General features: G+C 37.2%; 1 protein-coding gene across 3 annotated transcripts in view; it reads left to right on the forward strand.

Annotated features, from left to right (window-relative positions):
* LOC126457599 (myoneurin-like) overlaps positions 1-21723 on the forward strand; it is a 75401-nt gene extending 53678 nt beyond the window's left edge. For all 3 annotated transcript variants that reach the window (XM_050094044.1, XM_050094042.1, XM_050094043.1), the window contains 2 exons: positions 2398-3090; positions 18749-21723. In XM_050094044.1, the coding sequence (XP_049950001.1) occupies positions 2398-3090; positions 18749-18997 (942 nt within the window). In that variant the 3' untranslated portion in view covers positions 18998-21723. The remainder of the gene's footprint in view (positions 1-2397; positions 3091-18748) is intronic.
* The last annotated feature ends 207 nt before the right edge of the window (positions 21724-21930 follow it).

Consider the following 21930-nt stretch of genomic DNA (forward strand, 5'->3'; position numbering starts at 1 on the left):
ATGGTTAGTATCAACAACAAATAGCACTAAAGGGGAAATGTGCTAGGAAATGGCCGGCCGAAGTGGCCGAGCGGTTAAAGGCGCTACAGTCTGGAACCGCACGACCGCTACGGTCGCAGGTTCGAATCCTGCCTCGGGCATGGATGTGTGTGATGTCCTTAGGTTAGTTAGGTTTAAGTAGTTCTAAGTTCTAGGGGACTTATGACCACAGCAGTTGAGTCCCATAGTGCTCAGAGCCATTTGAACCATTTTGCTAGGAAATGAGTTAAAATGTATTCTAACTACTCGTTTTTGCAGAATAAATACTAATTTACTTTTGCTCCATTGTGTTAGAAAATAGTTCCATAAGACAACAGAAAGTGAAAGTTTGTAGAATGACCTAATGTTAATGTCTCCACGATAACACAATGGGAGACACTGTGTTGTAAATTTGTTAGTGGCAATACGCATTGCTGATCGCTTACTCACTGACACCAGTCTGACATACGATGTAATGGTCCTCAGAGGTACATGTAGAAAACACTTCACACACACACACACACACACACACACACACACCTGGACAGTGAAATATGAGTAGGAAAGGTTGCTAACATCTGAAAACCTAATGATAGCTAGAAAATAATGAAGGGAAGAAATGAAATGAATTATCGTCACATAGACAGAGTGAATACCAATTAAAATTTATTCAAATGTTTGCAGGCAGACACAAACACCTGGCAATTTTATTTTCAGTAAATTTTTGTCCTATTAGAGCTAAGTAGGCTAGCTGTTCATTTCAATTAACAGTTCCAGATTTTCTATCTTCATTTCTAATTTTTGTCAGATTTGCTATAATCTACTGACTGAAAATGCCAACTATCTTCCTTTTTAGTATCAAAAGCTGTCATGACACTGAATCTTAATATTATACCATTGAAATTAGGGATTTATACTGTATGTTGTTCTGTATTATTCTGGTCAGACATTCTCATCTTAATTTTACCTGTGCACCATTAAATCAAGGCTTAAATTGATAATTTTTCCAATTTCTGTATAGCTTGTAAAGCTATCTAGATTTGGTTAAACTTCTATTGTGTAATATCATATATTCACAGAAGCAATGTTTCATTTATGCCTCATCTTTATACACAAGGCTAGGTTGTAAGCGGCCATTGTAATAACATGCATTCTTTCTTTCTACACTGTGCCACATTACTTATTACACTTAAGTCCCCAGAAATCTGCAATGCATATTGAAATTTTTATGCTGCCCTACATTTTTCCTCTCAGTTACTTCCTCCTTTATTATAATAATTACCCAGAAATCTGCAATGCATATTCAAAGTTTTATGCTGCCCTACAGTTTTCTTCTCAGTTAATTCCTCCTTTATTATAATAATTAGTCCTGGATTCCATAAGAGAATTTTTTCTCATCTATCATTTTCTCTCTATCATTTTCCAGATATTTCTTTCTTCACATATTGTATCTAAAACATTTTCATTTGAAATTTAATATGCTTATCTAATTATTAACATCTTCCTGTACACCCTATTTCACACGCTTCCAGTTTTCTCTTTACTACCTTTCTGTCCACCCACTGTTGATTCATATCTACGGTTTCAGAAAGTCTTCAATTGGACTAGTTCTACAGGAAGAAACCAACTCTTAAGTGATGAAGAATGTAAAATACTCATCTGCTGTCTGGACCTTTTTATTTTATATGTTCAAAAATAGAATCGGCTTAATTCTGTATTTATAGACCAACAAAGACCAAGTGATAGGTAGTTGCACATGTTTGTACTTTCAGAAATAATTCATATGATCAAGTTCATTTTAGCAAATTTCCAAACCTTCATTGAAAGAATCTTGTCCCTAGAAAGAGCAACATCAAGTCATCCAAAACACCATGTTTTGCACAAATATAGTTAATACATGGAGGTTTGTATACAAAAAAGGGAACATACATCTTGAAATTGTAATGTTGCAGCACACAGGTTAAAAGTACTGGCAGTATGGCTTCTAGTGTTGATTGTTTAATTTCATTCAGCAATACTTCTACATTTAGTACAGAGTACCTGGAATGTTCAATGGCTCTGCTTCATTATCAAGTTTGTAGAAAAAGATTTGTGAATAAATAAGTGTCATGGTTGAGTAAACTGCTGAAAATAGGAAATTTGTATACATCAATGTAAAGTTAACCTAATTTCACCCAACAGGCTAACTGGTACAGCCACAGAAACTTTTCATTAGTATCACATCTGAATTATCAGATACTCTCTCCTTCATATATGTGCTCCTATTGAAGAGTATTTATTTCCTTCCAGGTTTAGTTATTATGTTTGGAAATCTGCTGTTAGTTTTGCTTATTGTAACACATTAGTATCATTAATGGATGTGCATTTCATTCTTGACAGGCAGAACTGAAATGTAAATCCATGAAGCGCCATCGGAGGAAAAATGGTTTGAAAACTCGCAGAAAGGCTGTAGAGTTTCAAGATTCTCTGTCATGGAGTTCAGAAGATGAAAAGATGCTTTGTGATAGACAAAGATCGAGACTGCCAAGCAAAAATGATGACTCTACTTTAAATGCTTTAAATGATGTTGATACTTCATTGCAACCACAGTCAAATTTTACTGATAAATCAGCTATGAAAGAATTGCGCTGTAAATCTGTTGATGACAAATTTATTCATACAATCCCTGAGATCCAAATAAAAGAAGAACAGCTAGGCGCAGTGGATTATAGAGTGATGTCAATACACAGTGATACAAGGAATTATAAGGATACCTATAAGGTGAAACAGAGTGTTTGTGACAATCCTGTCAGTACCTATCTCTCATGCAGTGATATTTCTGATGTTTCAACATTAATAAGGAGAAGTGAGATTGCAGCAAAGCCACATGAATGTGAATACTGTGGTTTATCATTCAGTCGTGCATCTCACCTTGCCAGACATCGCCGTGTCCATACTGGAGAAAGACCATTTATTTGTGTTTTGTGCCAACGAAAGTTTACTCGTCAAGATAAACTTAGGCTGCATGTGATGAAATACCATGCTTTGGATATAAAAGATAGGAAATATCAGAGTTACATATTAACACAAAAGGTACTGAGCTCTATTTGTATAATTTTTGGACAAAACTATTTTGTGTACCCAAACATGTGCATGTTTCTGAAGTTGTAAAATTAGAAATATTTAGGTATTTATGAAATTAATCATGTAATCTTTTAATTGTCATTTGTTGCTTTATTCAGGTTTATTTTGATACAGCAAATACTGTTACTTGTTACATTCATCTGAACACATAACTGTGACCACTCATATTCTAGGCCAAATACAAGATAAAATTTCTAATACACTGAACCAAACACATGCACATAATGTACTAAATGTAATATCCCATCTTGATAAGCAGCAGTATGATCTGCTGAACAATTTGTTTGTTTTCTTTTAGTGATCCAGAGACACAGGTTGATGATGCAGAGTACTTGTCGTACCTCCTAAACACTATTGTGAATACCAATTTTAAAAGTCTGAGTCAGTACTAAATATTACAAGTAATTTTGTGCTACAAGTTTTGATGTGGAAATAAAAAGTGAAGCTTTATTTTTATTTGGATGTCATCGAAGGCACATTTCTGTCATCCTCCTGCTGGTTGAACCTTAATGATCCAGAATCGTATGTTCAACTTTTTATAGGAGATTGCTGTGGTAGGTGTGCTTTATGATAACAGCTTTTAGCTGGTGTTATTTGGTCTTTGCCTCTTGAAATATCCTACTTTAAATGATTAATGTACATAATGCAAACTGAAATACAGCAAAGAGAAAGAAAAGAAAATTCAAGCTTTGTGTCCTGTCAACTATGGCGGCATTAGGGATGGAGCACAAGCTTTTGCTGGGAAGGAAATTTGCTGTGTCCTTTTCAAAGGAACCATCATTGCATATGGCTAGGTGATTTAAGGAAACCACAGAAACCCAAATGTTGATGGCCAAACAGATATTTGACCCTCCTTTCTCCCATATGTGAATCTACTGCCATACCATTGCATCACTTAACTCAGTGAAACATAGTAGTCTTCTTTGTGTTGTTTATGAACCAAATTAGCATTAAGTGACTGAAAAATCCACATAAAAAAATTCTGATGCAGTGTTTGTAACAAGATAACCTTTGTGAAAAAGAATTGCAACACCAAGGAGCAATTGGGCAACATAAAAAAGAGTTAGTAAGTGTGTTTCTACATCTGAAAAATGTGCCAGTCACATAAGAGTGGTTCTAGCAGCACCACAAACAGAATGCCATTCAGGTTTGCTTTAAATACATGCTGTAATGGTCATAACCTTTGAGATTGTATGTGGCAAGCTGATGTTGGTCAACAGTGCCTTTAAGGTGACAAAGACACCATTATCAACACCTCACAGAGTTTGAGTGAGGTTGTGTAGTAGGGCTACGAGAAGCTGGATGTTCCTTCTGCAATATTGCAGGAAGAGTTGGCAGGAATGTAGCCACTGTACATGATTGATAGCAGTGGTGATCATTAGAATGTACAGTTGCAAGAAGACCATGCTCCAGACGGCCATCTGGTACTACCATGAGGGAATACCATTGTGTTTGGCGTATGGCTCCAGAACATCATACTGCATCTGCAGCAGCAATTTGAACAGCAGTTGAAGCCACAGTGGTACAACGATTACTTCAAGGACAACTCATAGCCAGATGCCCTGCAGTGCACGCATTCCACTGATCCAAAACTATCGCCATTTGCGACTTCAATAGTGTCAAACAAGAGCTCAATGGAGAGCACAGTGAAGGTCTGTTGCATTTTCTGATGAAAGCTGATCCTGCCTTGGTGCCAGTGATGGCTGTGTGTTGGTTAAAAGGAGGCCAGCTGAGGGCCTGCAACCAACCTATCTGCATGCTAGACACACTGGACCTACATCTGGAATTATAGTCTGGGGTGCGATTTCATATGACAACAGGAATGCGTTTGATTATCACATGCATCCTAACTGGATATTTGTATATCAATATGGTGATTCAGCCTGATATGTTGTTGTTCATGAACAGCATCCCATGGAGAATTTTTCAACATGGTAACGCTCATCCACATGTTGCTTTTGTAAACCAACATCCACTACAGAGTATCGACATGTTGAATGGGCCTGCTCAATCACCAGATCTATCTTCAGTTGACCACATACGGGGCATCATCCGACAACAGCTCCGGCATCATCCACAAAACAAAATTAACTATCATTGTATTGACTGGCCAAGTGCAACAGGTATGGAGCTCCATGCCACAGACTAACATCCAGCACCTGTACAACGCAACACATGCACATCTTCATGCTTGAATTCAGCATTCCGGCAGTTACACTGGTTATTAATTACATTTGCAATGGCTTATCTTGTGCACACATTAACCTGTGTTCTTGCAATTTTAGTCACTTAAATATGATACCTAGACAAACGTATTCCCAAAATTTCATTACTCTACATTAATTATTTTCTGGTGTTGTGATTTTTTTCCATCTGTGTATTTCAGACTGATGTAAATAATGAGAGTAGTGAGTGACAATATTTGTTGTACACCTTCAGATCAAAGAAAACCTTAATTCTGAGTTTTTATAACTCTATTGCAACTAGTTTTCTTTTTCTTGAATCCTGCGTTATCAATCCAAGGATTACCTCAAAATCAGTGCAGAGTGTTTCTGTGCCAATATCAAAGTTGATGGTCTTGCACCAGCAGTCTTGGTCCCTCAATTCTGACTGCCGTTCTAGTTAAGGTAATGTTACCACTATTGACAGAGCTAGTTAACTCTTCCTACAGCTGGTTATTTTCCTATGTGTTATCAGTACAGATTACACATAAGGTACAATTATATGCTTAGTCACACTCATAACAGAAAAGCTGAACTTGTGGACTCATATTGGTGTAGTGACATTGGCTGAGTCAAGAAGGGCTGAAATCCACATATGCCATCTAGTGGCAAAATGATGAGTCACTAGCTCATCCCAACCTAGTCAAAATATCTGTATACATTGGGGAAAAATACACAGATCAGCCAGAACATTATGACCAGCTACCTAATAGCTGGTATGTCCACCTGTGGCACAGATAACAGTGGCAACGCATTGTGACATGGAAGCAATGAGGCTTGGTAGGTCGCTGGAGGGAGTTGGCACCACATCTGCACATACAAGTCACCTAATTTGCTTAAATTGCTAATTTGCTTAAATGATGAGCTCTGATGTTGTGTTCAGTCACAACCCAGATGTGTTCAGTCAGGTTCAGATATGGGTAGTTGGGGGGGGGGGGGGGGGGGCACCTCATTAATTGGAAATTGCCACTTTGTTCCTCAAACCACTCCATCACACTCCTGGCCTCAAGACATAGCACATTATCTTATTGAAAAATTCCACTGCGCCATCGGGAAAGGTGCTTGTCATGAAGGGGTGTATGTGGTCTGTAACCAGTGTGCAATACTCCTTTGCCATTCTGGTACCTCACACGAGCTCCACTGGATCTATGGGTGCCAATGTGAATGTTCCCCAGAGCATAATGCAGCCGCCGCTAGCTCGTCTCCAATCCACAGAACGGATGTCAAGGAGCTGTTCTGATAAGTAAAGTTAAAGTTGTGCATTGTGACTCTAGACGGGCAATTGAGCCTGACTAGCTGCTGTGTTAGTCTCTGCCAGTGGTATCATGGGATGCAGTGTGGTGGGGTATATGGTCAGCACAACACTCTCACAGGTGTTGTCAGGTTTCTTGACCTTGGAACTGCTAGTACATGCACGAGTAGCTCCTCAGTTGGCCTCATGAGGCTGAGTGGAACCTGTTGTGGCCCTACAACAAAGGAAAAATTCTTGGCAGTATCAGAAATCAAACCTGGATCCCCCCACGGCAGTCAGCCATACTTAGCACTCACCCACAGAGGCAACTTCCTCAGTTCCAATTGTGGCTACTTAATACCAAAGGAATCTCATAAGGTCTCTGTCACCAAGACAAAAATGCTTTAATAAAACTTGTGTGATATGTAGGATATTTTCAGAGTGTCACAAACAGAATTTCAGAAGTACTACAGTTATGAGTGCAACCTGTTACTGTCCTACAACCAAAGAAAAATTCTTGCCAGTATCAAAAATCGAACCTGGACCCCCCATGGCAGTCAGCCACACCTCGCACTCTTATACAGAGGCAGATTCCTCAGTCCTAACTGTAGCAACTTAATACCAAAGGAATCTCATAAGATCTCTGTTACCAAGACAAAAATGCTTTTAATAATGCTTGTGTGATATCTACGATATTCTCAAAGTATCAAAAACATAATTTTAGAAGGTAACTGCAGTTACTTCAGAGAGAGATTAGTTCCAGTTTGTGAGACAGCACTATGTGATGGGGCATCTTCTCTGTGCAAAAACTGTTGAGTATGACCTGCCATTTGGTGTTTCCTTGTTTCTCCTTCTCAAATGCTTAGTGGAGTAGATAAAAGATGCCTGTGGACATCTTAGTGGCAGCTACCTCAATGAGTTCCCCAAGCTAAGATGTGAGAATCGTTTCCATAAAGACTTACCCTTGTAATGTGCCTCTTTAATGCTGCATATTGAATGACTTATCCTTAGACCAGATGTTAGTCATCCAATCTGCATCGAAGGACACATCCACGTATAAAAATACGAAGTTGCACTTAGCTGATTACCTTAACGTTGGCTTTGTTGTCTTCTTTGGAGGTATGATAATTTCTGCAGGTTTATTTCCAGAAAGAAAATTATCCAATGAAATGATTGTGAAAATCAGGCAATTCTCAAAATACTAAATGAAGTGTCTGAACATTTAGACGTTTCTATTCTGCAACATGTCACGTTTTATAAAGGTACAGCTTTAAGAAACGAAACAAAAAATACATCCACTGTCTGCAGCCTCAAAAAACAACTCACTTTTATAAACGTAGGCTTCCATGGCTATTGTCACATTCAATAAAATTTTTCTGGGTTTGTGACCGCATTGTCAACATATATAAAACTACTGACATTTTGGTCACACCCTGAAGAAGGTCGCTTGCAACAGGGACCGAAATGTTGGTAGTTTTATATATATTGACAATGCGGTCATGAACCCAGAAAAAATTTTATTGAACTCAATTTTACTTTACAACCACTTCCCACCAAATTTTTACAGAAACAAGAACAGTGGAAATACTATGCAAAACAAAGAGTTTAGATCTTTGTCGGAGACAATGGCTGGTACATACTTAGCAGAATTAATATGCTTGAATTTAAAAAACAGTTATGCTATAACTTCAACATTATTTCAAATACATGGAATGTAAATATTTTGGCATTAAATAATTGATTTTTAAGGACACACTTTCTTAGATGAATTTTTCTGTATGTATACATAGATACCGACACCTGCTGGTATCATAGGTTTTTAATGTATCATTAGCTCAAATCCATTACACAGTGTTGTGCTCCCAGCTTGCTCCTGATCTGCATTGACTTCTACAGCTTCAAAATCCCAGAATTTTCAGTTGGCATCATCATATTTTGGCTATAAAGAAGCCAAATCGATGAGAATAACATAAGAGTCTTATTCTTTTTCTTGCCCCTTTGTCCAACATTGGTGCAGTGTCGGTGTGGTTATGAATGGATTTGGCATGGTTAGTTTAAGAGATGGCTTAATGTCCTTCCTGACATCACTCCTCCCCCCCCTGCCCCTCCCCCCCCCCACCCCTCCCCCCTTCTCTGGGATGGAATAAGTGCAACCCAACTGTCTGCATGCAATGTTGTCCTTGTGAAAGTGAACAAATGTTTTCTAAATGTTTGCAAATCATGTAACTGAAGTGGGGCATGGTTACCAGCCCAGTATTCACCTAGTACAATGTGAGGAACTGGCTAAAAATCACATCCAGGCTGGCCAGAACACTGATCCTCATTGTTAACTCACCAGGCAGATTCAATCTGAGGCTGGTGGCCCTCCCTGTCCCATAAACAGAGCTGCAACATGTACAACTATGCAAGCGGTTTGATTAATGTAAGAGTGATTTGCTAAAAGCCCTAGGTGACTTTCTACTGAGTCTCAAGAAGGATAATGAATGAGCTATTGATTAGTAGAGGTATCATTAACTATTTTTCAATAACATGGTCAGCTCTTATAAGTGGCTCTTTGGAGAGGTCATTGTTTTATGTTGAGTCTGTGACTTGCTGCCATGATGCAGCATTTTGATGTTTTTGGGGATAGTTGGATGTGTGAAAAAGCAATGTATGCACTCAAAGGCAGTGACAGTTCAGTGACTGTTATTACATGCACTTCTTAGCAACAGCCATTGGACCAACAGAAGCCAAGAGTTGATCAGCTGTAATTTTAGACTGACAGTCAAGGCTTTGCTTTTGTAAGTGAACCAAATCTTGGTATCTAGGATACAGCACGTTTGAAATCATAAAATAGTATCCCACCAGAAAACACTTCAGATGTAGAAATACGTGATATTGCTTCTCTGGCACAAGCATTTCTTTCTGTCACCCTCTTAAACACTTAGGGAGCTGTTCAAGAACATTCATCTACACAAGTCAATGCTTTCTTGCTGCCCCAGGCCCAAACACCATGAACTATCGACAGTGTTTACTTTGTTACATACAAGCCATAACATGCACAGTCCAATTACTTTGTAATATGTTTGTTTGTTTATTTGTTAAGCATCCATTCATCAAATATATGATGTGGGATACAGCTTACTTTGTATGTTAGTACACAATTTTAAATACTGTTGCATAACAGTAAGATTGATTCAATGACATAAATAATTTAAGCACATGATACAGTACAGTAAATAAATGAAATACAATGCATTAATAGACTAGTACAACCTAATATGTAGTATGAATAAGATAGAGGGAAACATTGCACGTGGGAAAAGTATATCTAAAAACAAATATGATGTAACTTACCAAACGAAAGCGTTGGCATGTTGATAGAGACACTAACAAACACAAACACACACACAAAATTCAAGCTTTCACTATACAGACACAAGCAGGCATATATGTCTGCTTGTGTCTGTATATGTGCGGATGGATATGTGTGTATGTGCGAGTGTATACCTGTCCCTTTTTCCCCCCTAAGGTAAGTCTTTCCGCTCCCGGGATTGGAATGACTCCTTACCCTCTCCCTTAAAACCCACATCCTTTCATGTTTCCCTCTCCTTCCCTCTTTCCTGATGAAGCAACCGTTGGTTGTGAAAGCTTGAATTTTGTGTGTGTGTTTGTGTTTGTTAGTGTCTCTATCATCATACCAACGCTTTCGTTTGGTAAGTACTAATATGTAGTACAATAGATAACAAAAGCAGTTTGATATATGTAATATGAGAAAGGAAGTAATTTAAATTTATGTCAACAGATATTTATTTACCAAAGGAAATTGTTTAAATTTATGTTAACAGGTATTCATTTATCATATAATAGCACCTGTCTTGTAAATATGTTTTCAAGACCACTTTGAATTTTTGTGTTCTTTTATTTTCTTGATGTTGTGAGGAAGTTTATTGTAAAGTTTTTTGCCAGTTTGCAGTGCTCCATTTTGCCTGAGAGTTGTGCTTGCATGTTTGCTGTGGAAGTCTGATTTTTGCCTGCTGCTGTGTGTGTGGACTGCTTGATTTGTACATGCTAAGTGGTTTTTAGTTTCTGAAATTTTCTTTATGTATGAAATTATCTCATGAACATACAGGTATAGTAGTGTTAGTATCTGGAGTGCTTTAAAAAGGGATTTGCAAAAATTTATGGATGTGGCATTTTCAATTGTCCTCATGATCCTCTTCTGTGCTATGAAACAGCTTTTGCTTATTGGCGTATTTCCCCCAAAAATCATCCCATATTGCAGTAGTGATACTGTCTGGGCATAATACACATTTTGTAGTGTTTCTTTTGTTTACACCTAGCTAGTATTTTTTATGCTATAGGATATTGTGCTAAACTTCTTGCTGATGTATTTGATGTATGTGTCCCACTTCATATTGTTCTGAGTCCAGAATTCCAGAATTTTTTTGAGTTTACAGTTTCTAAGTTTTTATGAAATAGATTTATGGTGGGGCTTAATGGATTTTTATTGTGTGTGGTGTGAAGGTGCAGTGCAACAATTTTCTCTGTGTTATTAATAAGATTATTTGTAATGGACCATCTTGTAACATGTGTGGTGCAATATTGTAGTTCTGCAGCAGTTTTGCCTTTTACCAATACATGTGTGTCATCTGCAAATTTTATATATTTTCTGGAATGGCTAGATGATTCTGTGCCATTGATAAATATTAAGAACAGCACTAGACCCAAGATAGAACCTGGAGAACACCATACTTAATTTCTTTTCTTTTAGATTGTTGGCTGTACATAATGTTTTCATCCTGATACATGATTTCAACTATCTGTTCTCTGCTTTTCAGGTATGATGTCACCCACTCATGTGTCAGGCCTCTCATTCCTACATACTCCAATTTTTCAAGTAGTATGCTGTGGTTTATCACATTAAAAGCTATTGTGAGGTCCACAAATATTGCTGATTTGTGTTCTTTCTGTTCTATTGCATCAAGGCTTCGTTAACAAAGTGAAAAATGGCAGTTTCTGTTGATTTGAGTTTTTTTGAACCCATGTTGGGTATTTGATACAAAATTATTTTTTTCTATGAATGAAATCAGTCTTTTGTAAAAAACTTCTTCCAGTATTTTAGAAAAACCGGACAGCCAGAATATTGGTGTGTAGTTTTTTTTTTCATTTGTCTTGTCTCCCTTCTTTAAAGAGGTCTTACCTTGGCCATTTTTAGTTTTTCTGGGAAAATACCACTACACAATAAAGAGTTGCAAAGATGAGTTATGGGCTTAGTCAGCTATGTTGCACATTCTTTTATATTTAAAAGAATATTTAAAAGTATGTGCAATATAATCAGGAACATGGTCTGTACCTGAAGAAAATTTTGACTTTAATTCCGTTTTAATATTCATTATTTCCTTTTCATCTGTTGGATACAAAAAGATTGCTTTGTAATTTAACTTTTTACCCATCTCTGTTTCCAGAAGCTGTTTTATGCTGTTGTTCCATCAATGTGTTTGCTGTTTCTGTGAAATATACATTAAATGCATCAGCTACTCTGTGTGGGTCAGAAATTTTGTCTCCATTTTCAAGGAGATTTGTGTTACTGTGTCTTTCCTGTGTTTTTCGTTTCTGTCCTAACAGTGGCCCACATTGCTTGCATTTTATTTGTAGCTTTTCCCATTCAGGCATAATTTGTTAGCTTTTTTGACTTTCTGGTAACTTTATTTAGGATCTATTTATCTCTTTTAAAATATGCATCAAATTTTGGAGTTGTTTTGATTTGCATGGCTATAGCAGCGAAATCTTTTTCCTTTTAGTGAAACTTATTTGCCTGAAGTTATACAATTACTTTTTGCATGTTTTCCTAGATTTTCTTTTTTCTGTTTGGGAAGCACAGTTCAAAGTAATGCTGGAAGGTGCTTAGGAATTTATCAAATTTTTCATTAGTATTGCTACAGCTGTATACTTCCTCCATCTCTTTAGTTAAGCAGTTAATAAATGTATTTATGTTTTGTACACTGAAATTTCTAGCAGTGGTTACTAATGGTTGGTTGATTGATTGGGGGGAGGGGACCAAACAGTGAGGTCATTGGTCCCATCAGAAGGATAGGGCAGGAAATCTACCATGCCCTCTCAATGGAACCATCCAGGCATTTGCTTGAAGTGATTAAGGGAAATCATGGAAAACCTAAATCGGGATGGCTGGACGTGGGTTTGAACCACCATCCTCCCAAATGTGAGTCCAGTGTGCTAACCACTGCACCACTTCGCTCGGTGGTTACTAATGTTTTGTTAGGATGTACAGGGTGATCTATGTTCACTTATATTATCTGTGCAATATGATCTCCAAAACCTGTGGTGAAACATTTTGCATTACATTTTGTAAGAATACCAGTAAATATTTGGTCTATTGTTGTGGCTGAAGTGTTTGTTGTACATGTTGCTATTTCCATTGTAGATTTCAAATTAAATGTTAATAGGTGGTTCAATATGTCAGTTTGAGTTTTGATTCTACAGAAAAATCAATATTAAAATCACCACTAATAATGAGACCTCTGTTCTTTTTTGATAATTTATGAAAGAGGTATTCTAAATTTTGTAGTAAAGTGTTCATGTCACTATCGGAGCCCCTGTACAAACAGATTATGGCCATATTTTCATTTAACAGTTCAATACCTGATATTTCCATATTTCTTTCTCTGGGAATATCTTCCAGGAACTGAATGGACACAAATTTGATATCACTTATAATGTAGATACAGTTGCCGCCACAACCTTTTGCTTTCCTGCAGAAACAACTACCTAGTGTGATGTCTGGAACATATACTATTTTCAGTGTGTCTTTCTGCAGCCACTGTTCAGTTATACACAGGATTGAAACATCTTTAAGTTCATTCTCTCATAGTACTTGAAATTCATCAAGTTTATTTGTTAGGGACTGCACATTTTGGTGAAACACTACAGGTTCCTGAAATTTGGGGCCTACTTGCTTCTACTGCTCCATTTTATGAATCCTGGATGAATGTGATGCTGAGTTGGCATCCTCCTTCTTCTGATGTGCAGTAAAGTTCTCATACTTCATGCAGGCTGTCTTCAATCTTCCTCTGGGTTGCCAAGCAATGGGAGGTTCTTCTGTACAAATGATGGTGTCTCTTTCTTCTTTTCTGGGAGTGAATGTCTGGAGGATTGTGGTTTCTTCTTCCTTGAGTCTGATCTTTTTAGCTGAGTGTTTTTCCATAAAAAAACACACACATTTTGTTTAGATGTCCCTGTGTCTTCCTCCAGTAGTTGATGCTGACGTTGGGGATATTTTCATTTCTTCTTCAGCAGCTAATTCTAATGTTAGTGCTGGTTTCATATCTTGTTTGGGTTTTATGTATGCATATTTCATTTGATTTATTGCACTTGGTTGTTGGAGTTTATGTTCTTCTGTGACTGGTTTTATCTGTGGTGGCTGGCTATAGTTAGACTTTGTTTCCAATTGTATATGTCAACACAGCTTTTCTTTTCCCTTCATCACCACACACAAACCGTGTTTTACACAATCACTTCATCTCAGGAATGTGTTCACATTTACAGTGTTGGCATGACTGTGCTTTAGAGTCGCATTTAGCAAACAGTTGTTGATTTGATATAGTTTGTTGTTACAGTGTAACTCATCAAATTTCTAAGGAATTGTACAGAGTATGACTTTAATATGTTTTGTTTTTTGTAATAGACCAGCAACACTCTCTATGAAGTCCTGAATCGTGTTTTTTGTATCATTTGCTCCACCCATGATGATCAAATAGTCATCTTTTGTGATATTTGTGATCTTGCCTTCCACGTTATTCATGACTTCTCTAAATGGTGCATTTGGTTTTTTCAATGAAAACGTATGAGAGTAGGGCTGGCTCTCTCTCTCTCTCTCTCTCTCTCTCTCTCTCTCTCTCTCTCTCTATATATATATATATATATATATATATATATATATATATATATATATATATTTTTTTTTTTATTTTTTTTTTAAGAGTCTCTCACAATGCCACCTATGACTGTCTGCTAACAGAAGAATTTTCTGTTTCATACCTCCATTTGTCTTTTCCAATTTGTTTTTTGTACTTTTATCGCCCTCACCAGCTGAGCTTTGTTGACTTTTCGAATTTTTATCAAATAGGCAACTTCTACAAACTGTAGATTTTCACTGGAGTGTTTACAGTGTTTGATTGCTATTTCATTCTTCATTTTGTGTGTAACTTTGCACTGTTCATTGTATTCATTTTTGTGGATAACAAGTTCAAGTACACTAACTTTAGATTCCAGCATTTTGAGTTCCTTCAAAAGGCCACAGTTTTCTTTTTTAGGCACCCCTATAATTTCGTTTTTTCTTGAAATCTCATGCTGTAATTCCACAATGTTGTGTGATACACTTTTATTACTGATACAACCCTGCTTTGTTTCCAATCTTGTAGCAATTGGACTTATGTTTTTTAGTTTAAGTACGCATGCATTGCAAGCACTTACACCTTTTTGACACAACTTTTTGCACTTTACACACAAGATACTCGCATTTACACAGTTGTTTTGAACACAATTTACTGACCATATTTTACTCGTCATTGTTTGCCATATCAGCATACTAGAAGCTGTATATAACAGGTTATAATAAGAGACTATTTAGATGATGTATTTTAATACCTATTGACTATATATGGTCTAGCTGAATATGATTGGCAATAATGTGCAAAACTGGTTCAGCAAAAAAGTTTGAGTAAATAAAAGAAAATAAATACATGCAGCTTAGGTTGACATTAAAATGTTAAAAATAACCTTTACAACATACACGTAAAAGCTGCACTGGACCCGAGCTTCAAAGTTCTTCATCATTCATATATAGTTAGCAATTGATGAAATGATATAGGTTTTTAAATGAATATCCACATTTAGTGTATTGTGTTTTGTACACAGGTTTGAGAAATTTGTTGACACTGGCAACACAACTGAACTTTGAGTTTATGTCAACAACGTAAATTAAGATGAAAGTCTCAGACAAGAATGTGGAACTTAGTGTTATAATACTGAGCCAAAGTGTAATTATGATAATGACCACTATGTCAAAAAAGGCGTTAGTTATGCTCAAGTTTTAGTGACTTTTGAGGTATCTGTACCTCATAAAACCTGGCTCAAAATCAATTGATAAGTTTAGAATGTTGTGTTAAACTAAAATTTATCATTTCAAACCACAGTGAATATGAAGGGAAACAAGATGCCTGAAAAGACAAGTGCCAAAGTTCATGACTATACTGAGAGGTTGATGAGATTGGCTTCTCCCTAGGGTAGAGGCACAGAGAGGGTACAAAACTGACTGAAAAAAAAGGTTTAAAAGTTAGACTGGTATGATTTGCTGTTGACTCTGATATATTACTTATGAAAATGAAATAATTAAATTTCTAAAGTAATGCAATACTACCTTAAAAGAAATAGCATTGCGTCATCTGTAAGATTAGAGAAGTTATCATGGAAACGTATCCAATCTGGCATTCTGTCCTTGATCCGTACTCTTTTCTCTCTGTGTATAAATGAAATTTTGTCTGTGTTGTAAATAATTTAGGAGTAAAGGTAACAACTCACTGAATAGTAGAGGCATTGAGTCTTTGACAGGCATGCAAGGCATCAGAGAAGACTGAGAGCTTCACTAACTTTTGGATGATTTCTTTTTTGAGCTAGAGTACCATATGCACACATACACATGAGCATGTGTGCATGCATACGCCCATCCATCCATCCATCCATCCATCCATCCATCCATCCATGCACACCCACCCACCCACAGCCACACCCACATTCACAATCACACACACACCCATTCTCCCACCCAATCACACTCACCCATCCACACATCTAGCCCCCCTCCTGCCCCCCCCCCTTTACACACACACACACACACACACACACACACACACAGACACACACACAGAGAGAGAGAGAGAGAGAGAGAGAGAGAGAGAGAGAGAGAGAGAGAGAGAGATTACGTCAGCCAAATACACAGTGCTAGGAGGGCAGTTTGGTAGGTAACCAAGTGTAAGGAGTGAAGAGAGGTATGAAATTGGATGGAAGGTCAGGGAAGTTGAGGAAGGTTGGCCGATGGCCGACAGTTTGGATGGAGGCAGCAGATGTATGTCATAGGAATGCAGGAGGGAGAGCCAGCAATTGCCCGAAATAGAAGTGTGACACAAGGGCACTTTAACCACTAAAAACATGCAGTGAATGATGATGATGATGATGATGATGCTGTCAGCGAGTGGGTTGGGGTGAGATGAAAGAACAGAGGAAGGGGACACTGAGAAGTGGGTGGCTCCACCCATACTTCTGCTCATGTCAAGTCCACTAACGATCATTACTATGGGCATTTTGACAGCTGTCATCTGTTTCACACCGAAAAATCACCCCCATAAAGTCTTGCCACACCCATAGGCAACACATCTGTGATGATGAGAATTGCCTTGCTCAATATGTTGTAGGTCTCACTAAGTCCTTCAGAGACAGGTACTATCCCTCAAATCTAGCCTATAAACTTATTTCTCACACCACATCTTCAAGCTTCCATAATCCTCCCTCCCCTTGGCAGAACCAGGTGCAAAGAAACACCCCTCATCACCCAATACCATCCCAGGATGTAACAGGCAAACCATATACTTTGCTACATTTTTATCTAGCAATGTGCTTGGAAATGAGAGACAGCCTACTCACAATCATTCCCACCCTTTCTAAAGATAGAGAGTGACTGAAGACATTGCTGAAGATGAGGAAGTTGTTGGAGCAGTTGTTGGAACTAGAGTGTTTCATAACAGTATTAACTATGCAAAGAATTATATTGAAGACACATTGCCTGTTCAGTGTTCTCTTGGGATAGTGTCTTATCCCAGAGATATCTCAACATAAATGTTCCCAGCTGGTAGATATCACTGACTCAGAGCCATATGTTTCAGATCCTTCCATGTTATGACTTTGATGAGTTAGTACTTAATTTTCCTTGTTTATTTAGTTATTTCTCAAAAGTGAAAGATGGGCCATGTTTTGAATGGTTTCTACCTCACTTCAACAACTGTATAGTGATTCAGACATTCCTGTTCAGTTACTGTTTGGTGTCTGTCAGGAGGCAATTTGTTTTCTGAATCAATCATGAAAGGAAGTATAATCAGGTTATAGTTCTCACCCAGAATATGCTACAAAGACAGGAGAATTGTTTTTAGCGTCTTTCATATGCTAGTTCTTATAGTGAAGAAACAGGCTTTCATTTCAGGGAAGCATGTTGTTCCAACTGTTCCTTGAACTTTTCAACAAACCATTCCTATCATGTAAACAGGTCTTTTATAATCACAACAACATACTTTTGAACTGCATCACAAGTACACACCTTTTGTACTTCTTCATTTTTAACAGAACTCACTACTCACTACATGTTATGGAAATTATATTTAGATCACCCAAGTTTCAGTAATACTTAGCCATGAGCAATAGAATTAGCAGTGATAAATTTGAATTTTTACCCTGATTTATAGACTGATGCATTACCTCTATTTCTGACAAACTCTGGTTGCCCTATTTCCTAAACATCAGGAATTCTTCATGTCTTCACAAAAACTTAGGAAGTTACTCCAAGTAATGGAACACGAAAAAGACCCCAATAACTGGTACACTGGGATGTACTGCATGCCATGTACTTCACAGTGGTTTGCTGAGTATAGATGTAGATGTAGATGAAGTAATCAGGTGACTGTGTGATACTGTGTTGAATATCTTGGAGGAATCTAGGCAGATTAAATGGGAGCTAGATTTGAGACACATTATGAGTGTAGAAAGGCGGTGATGTAACACACAATTGATCTTCTTAGCACTTTCTGTGGTTTTTGGGAGCAGAATCTTTTCTTTTTGAAAGAAATCATTATACTTGTATTTGAGTCCCTATTTACATCTTTTCCCTGTTCTGCCACTTGTTATAGGATTTGTTTCCATATTTTCATCATTTCATATTAATTTTTCCATCAGATTTTGTGACTTAGTGTACTTTTGGTATTACCATTTATCTATGATTCATTGTTTCTTTTTTTGCTTGTTTGCTACCTTTATTTGTGTTTAGATTATGAAAATGACTGTAGTAACGTGAGTCACTTTCTGTGAAGACTGACACTGACTTATTTTTCAGGTTTCCAGTGGTGCAAATAATGCAGTAACAGAAGATGAACTGCGAGAAGTAGGAAGGGGAGAGTCATCACTTCCATTTGGAGATACCAGCTATTTATCATCACTTTCATTTGGACAGCAGAAACATACTGACTCAACAGTCAGTGCAGCAGAAACTTTGGACTCAAATACAGATGAACTGTTATATTCTGTAAGACAACTTGGGGAGTGTACTATCCAGGCAGTGTCTAAACAGGAAGTTAATTCTTAATGCATACTGTACTCTGAACTTTTCATGTATTAAATGTGAATGTGACAGTTAATACCAAAGATGATAGTGATAGTGAAAGATGTGATTTTCTTTTCATTTGGTCATGGTTTATTTATTTTTTTAATTTTATTTGGCCTTTGGCAGTGTAACACTATTTAGGCATGTGGTTATGGTTTGTCTTTATTTCCTTTTTACTGCTTCATTATTAGCTTTGTGTGTGTGTGTGTGTGTGTGTGTGTGTGTGTGTGTGTGTGTGTCCCGAGACTGTCCATTTATCAGTACACTGAACTCAAATTTTGGAGGAGTGGAGTCAAATTCCCATCTTACCATCTAGCTGTAAGTTCTGCATGATTCCATTGTTCCATCTTAGCTTGTATCCCATCTCTAATGATCTCATCATCTTCAACCTGTTATACCTTAGCCTTCTTTCCTTCTGCTTGTATCTGCTCTGTAATGCTTTTTCCATGAAGTATTGTGACAAGAGGAGGTATCAAAAACTAAAGGAAGTTAATGAAGGTTTCGCAGAAGATGTGTAATCAATACATACAGGAATGTAAACAATTTGGCAGTGTATGAAATATGGTGGTGGTTTTAAAAATGAAAAGTGATTTAGATAAGGAAAACATGGACACTCACAGGTGCCATCAGCTCTAGTTGCATTGATGGACTTTTAGAGAGAAAGTCTGCAGACCATTAGAAAGTTAGCAATTTAAGCAGTAGCCTCAGTGCTGTGACTGGTGAAACAGATGCCATTATTAGTAGTTTATTTTTATTGTGTATTTTATAAATCTTGGGTTATGATATGTTTTCACATACTAAGCATTGTTCCCATGCAGATTCAGTGATTATAACTCATACAAGGGTTACCCCCCCCCCCCCCTCCCCCCACCTAAAAAATGAAAAAAATAGGAACTAGTTTTTACAAGTTATATATTTTCAAATTACTTACAAAACAACCTTCTCCCCTTCAAAATACTCCTCTCCATTACAACTAATAGATTTGTCCTACCGATCCTTCCTCTATCCAAAACATTTTTGTAGTAATCTTTAGAAATGGCTGGCAGCTCCTCTCTGGTTTTTTCTTGACTTCTTCAGTGTTAGCAAATTGGTGTCCTCCCATCCCCTTTTAATGTGTGGAAATAAGAAAAAGTCGCACAGAGCCAGGTAAGGCGAGTAACGTGCATATGGGGTCTTTTTTGATGAACCATAACACCATGACTCATTACCAGTAATGACCTTTGACAGAAAATCTGAATCAGTTTCAAGCTGTTGTTTCCAAGCATGACATGTTTCAACTCTACATTTGTTTTGATTGCCAGTCAGAATCTAAGGAATTAACTTGGCAGCGACCTTTTTCATTCCCAAATCTTCCATTAAAATGGGCTGAACCGACCTCCGAAATAGCCCACTAATCTCTGACAGTTGGTCATTGTCTGTCGATGGTCTGTGAGCACAAGCTCTTGAACTTTTTTAATGTTTCTGGTGATTTGGGCAGTTGACGGACGTCCAGAATGAGGTTTGTCATCAATCAACATGTTGCCATTTATAAATTGAGCAACCACTTTTACACTTGAGTTTTCAGTAGCCTCATTTTGGTAAGCTGTTTCCTACAATAAAACAGTTTCAGCAGCATTTTGACCGAGTAGAAAAAAAATTTCACAGCTGCGTGTTGTTCACTTAAACTTGCCATTATAAAAAATGAAACAAGAATGAAACAGTGTTAGCAAAAACAATCACTGCAGGTGAACAGAACAAGCGAGGTTGACAACACGGGGGCACTGAACTGGCAATGAGTTGCACAATACACACCTAGTGGCAGAAATACATTCTACACAAGCTCCACTAGTCTGTTTTTTGGGTACCCCCAAGTATGTCAAGAAACCCTTCTGGCCAGCACAGTCAGTTAATATTTTTCTATTACCAACCAGCATGGCCTTGTCACTTCCTTCTTATACGGGTAGCCTAACGGGCACAAGTGTAGCAGGCAGTCTGTGTGTTGGATAATACAACTGTAAAACAGTGTGTCTGAACCACCTGCTGGGAAATTGTACCTCTACAAATTGGTTTTATATCACTTGCATATTTGCATTTACATTCTTTTAGCAGATGATGCTCTCTCAAAATTGTCATCTGTCAGCAGTTTTCAAGTAGGGGTAAAATTTTAGTTCTCCAGTTCATTATTTCATTTTGTCAAGAACCATTCTTCCTTTGTTCCCTTCATTGATTTCATGTTACTCAGGGTATAAGAATAGTCTCATGTATTCAGACTGAAAAGTGTCCACGAAATTTCACAGTAACTGTACAAAACGGTCTGCATTGCGTTTCTGATATAATCTTTGCTTCATCCAAGTACTGTACCTCTGCATCATAACATTAAAGTAAGACATTTGCTATGACACAAAACTATTGTGCCTTGGAAAGCTTAGGTATTATGTCTGCTAAGGTGTACTCTTTTCTTTCTTACTTATAAGGAAACTATAATTTGTTAATATGCCATAGTTAAACATAACATAAACTGCAAATTGATATATTGTAACTTTTGAGAAAAATACTACTAATTTAGTATTGTCTTATTCATTTGTGTTACTTCTTTATAAAAGATACTCATTTCTTTAAGGCATATAAAGGTTTGTCTTGCTGTGTTTTAATGTTGACTTTTGTAAATTGTGGATTCCTTTCCTTGGATTCTAGATGAATGTTTTACACTAATAAATTAACTGCAAAAGCATTTACAATCTGATTTTAATAGCCTATCAATACTTTCCTTGAGAGACATTGGTTTTGATTGGTACTCAGATTTATAATTTTTAATTACCATCATGTACATGCACATGTAAAATTTTGCACTTCAGAAATGAAAAGACATAGCACCCTTTGACTATAATATCAGTGAGTCATTGTTGGAATCAGCCAACTCATACAAGTACTTGAGT

The sequence above is a fragment of the Schistocerca serialis genome, chromosome 2, assembly GCF_023864345.2.
Source record: "Schistocerca serialis cubense isolate TAMUIC-IGC-003099 chromosome 2, iqSchSeri2.2, whole genome shotgun sequence".
Classification (NCBI taxonomy): domain Eukaryota; kingdom Metazoa; phylum Arthropoda; class Insecta; order Orthoptera; family Acrididae; genus Schistocerca; species Schistocerca serialis.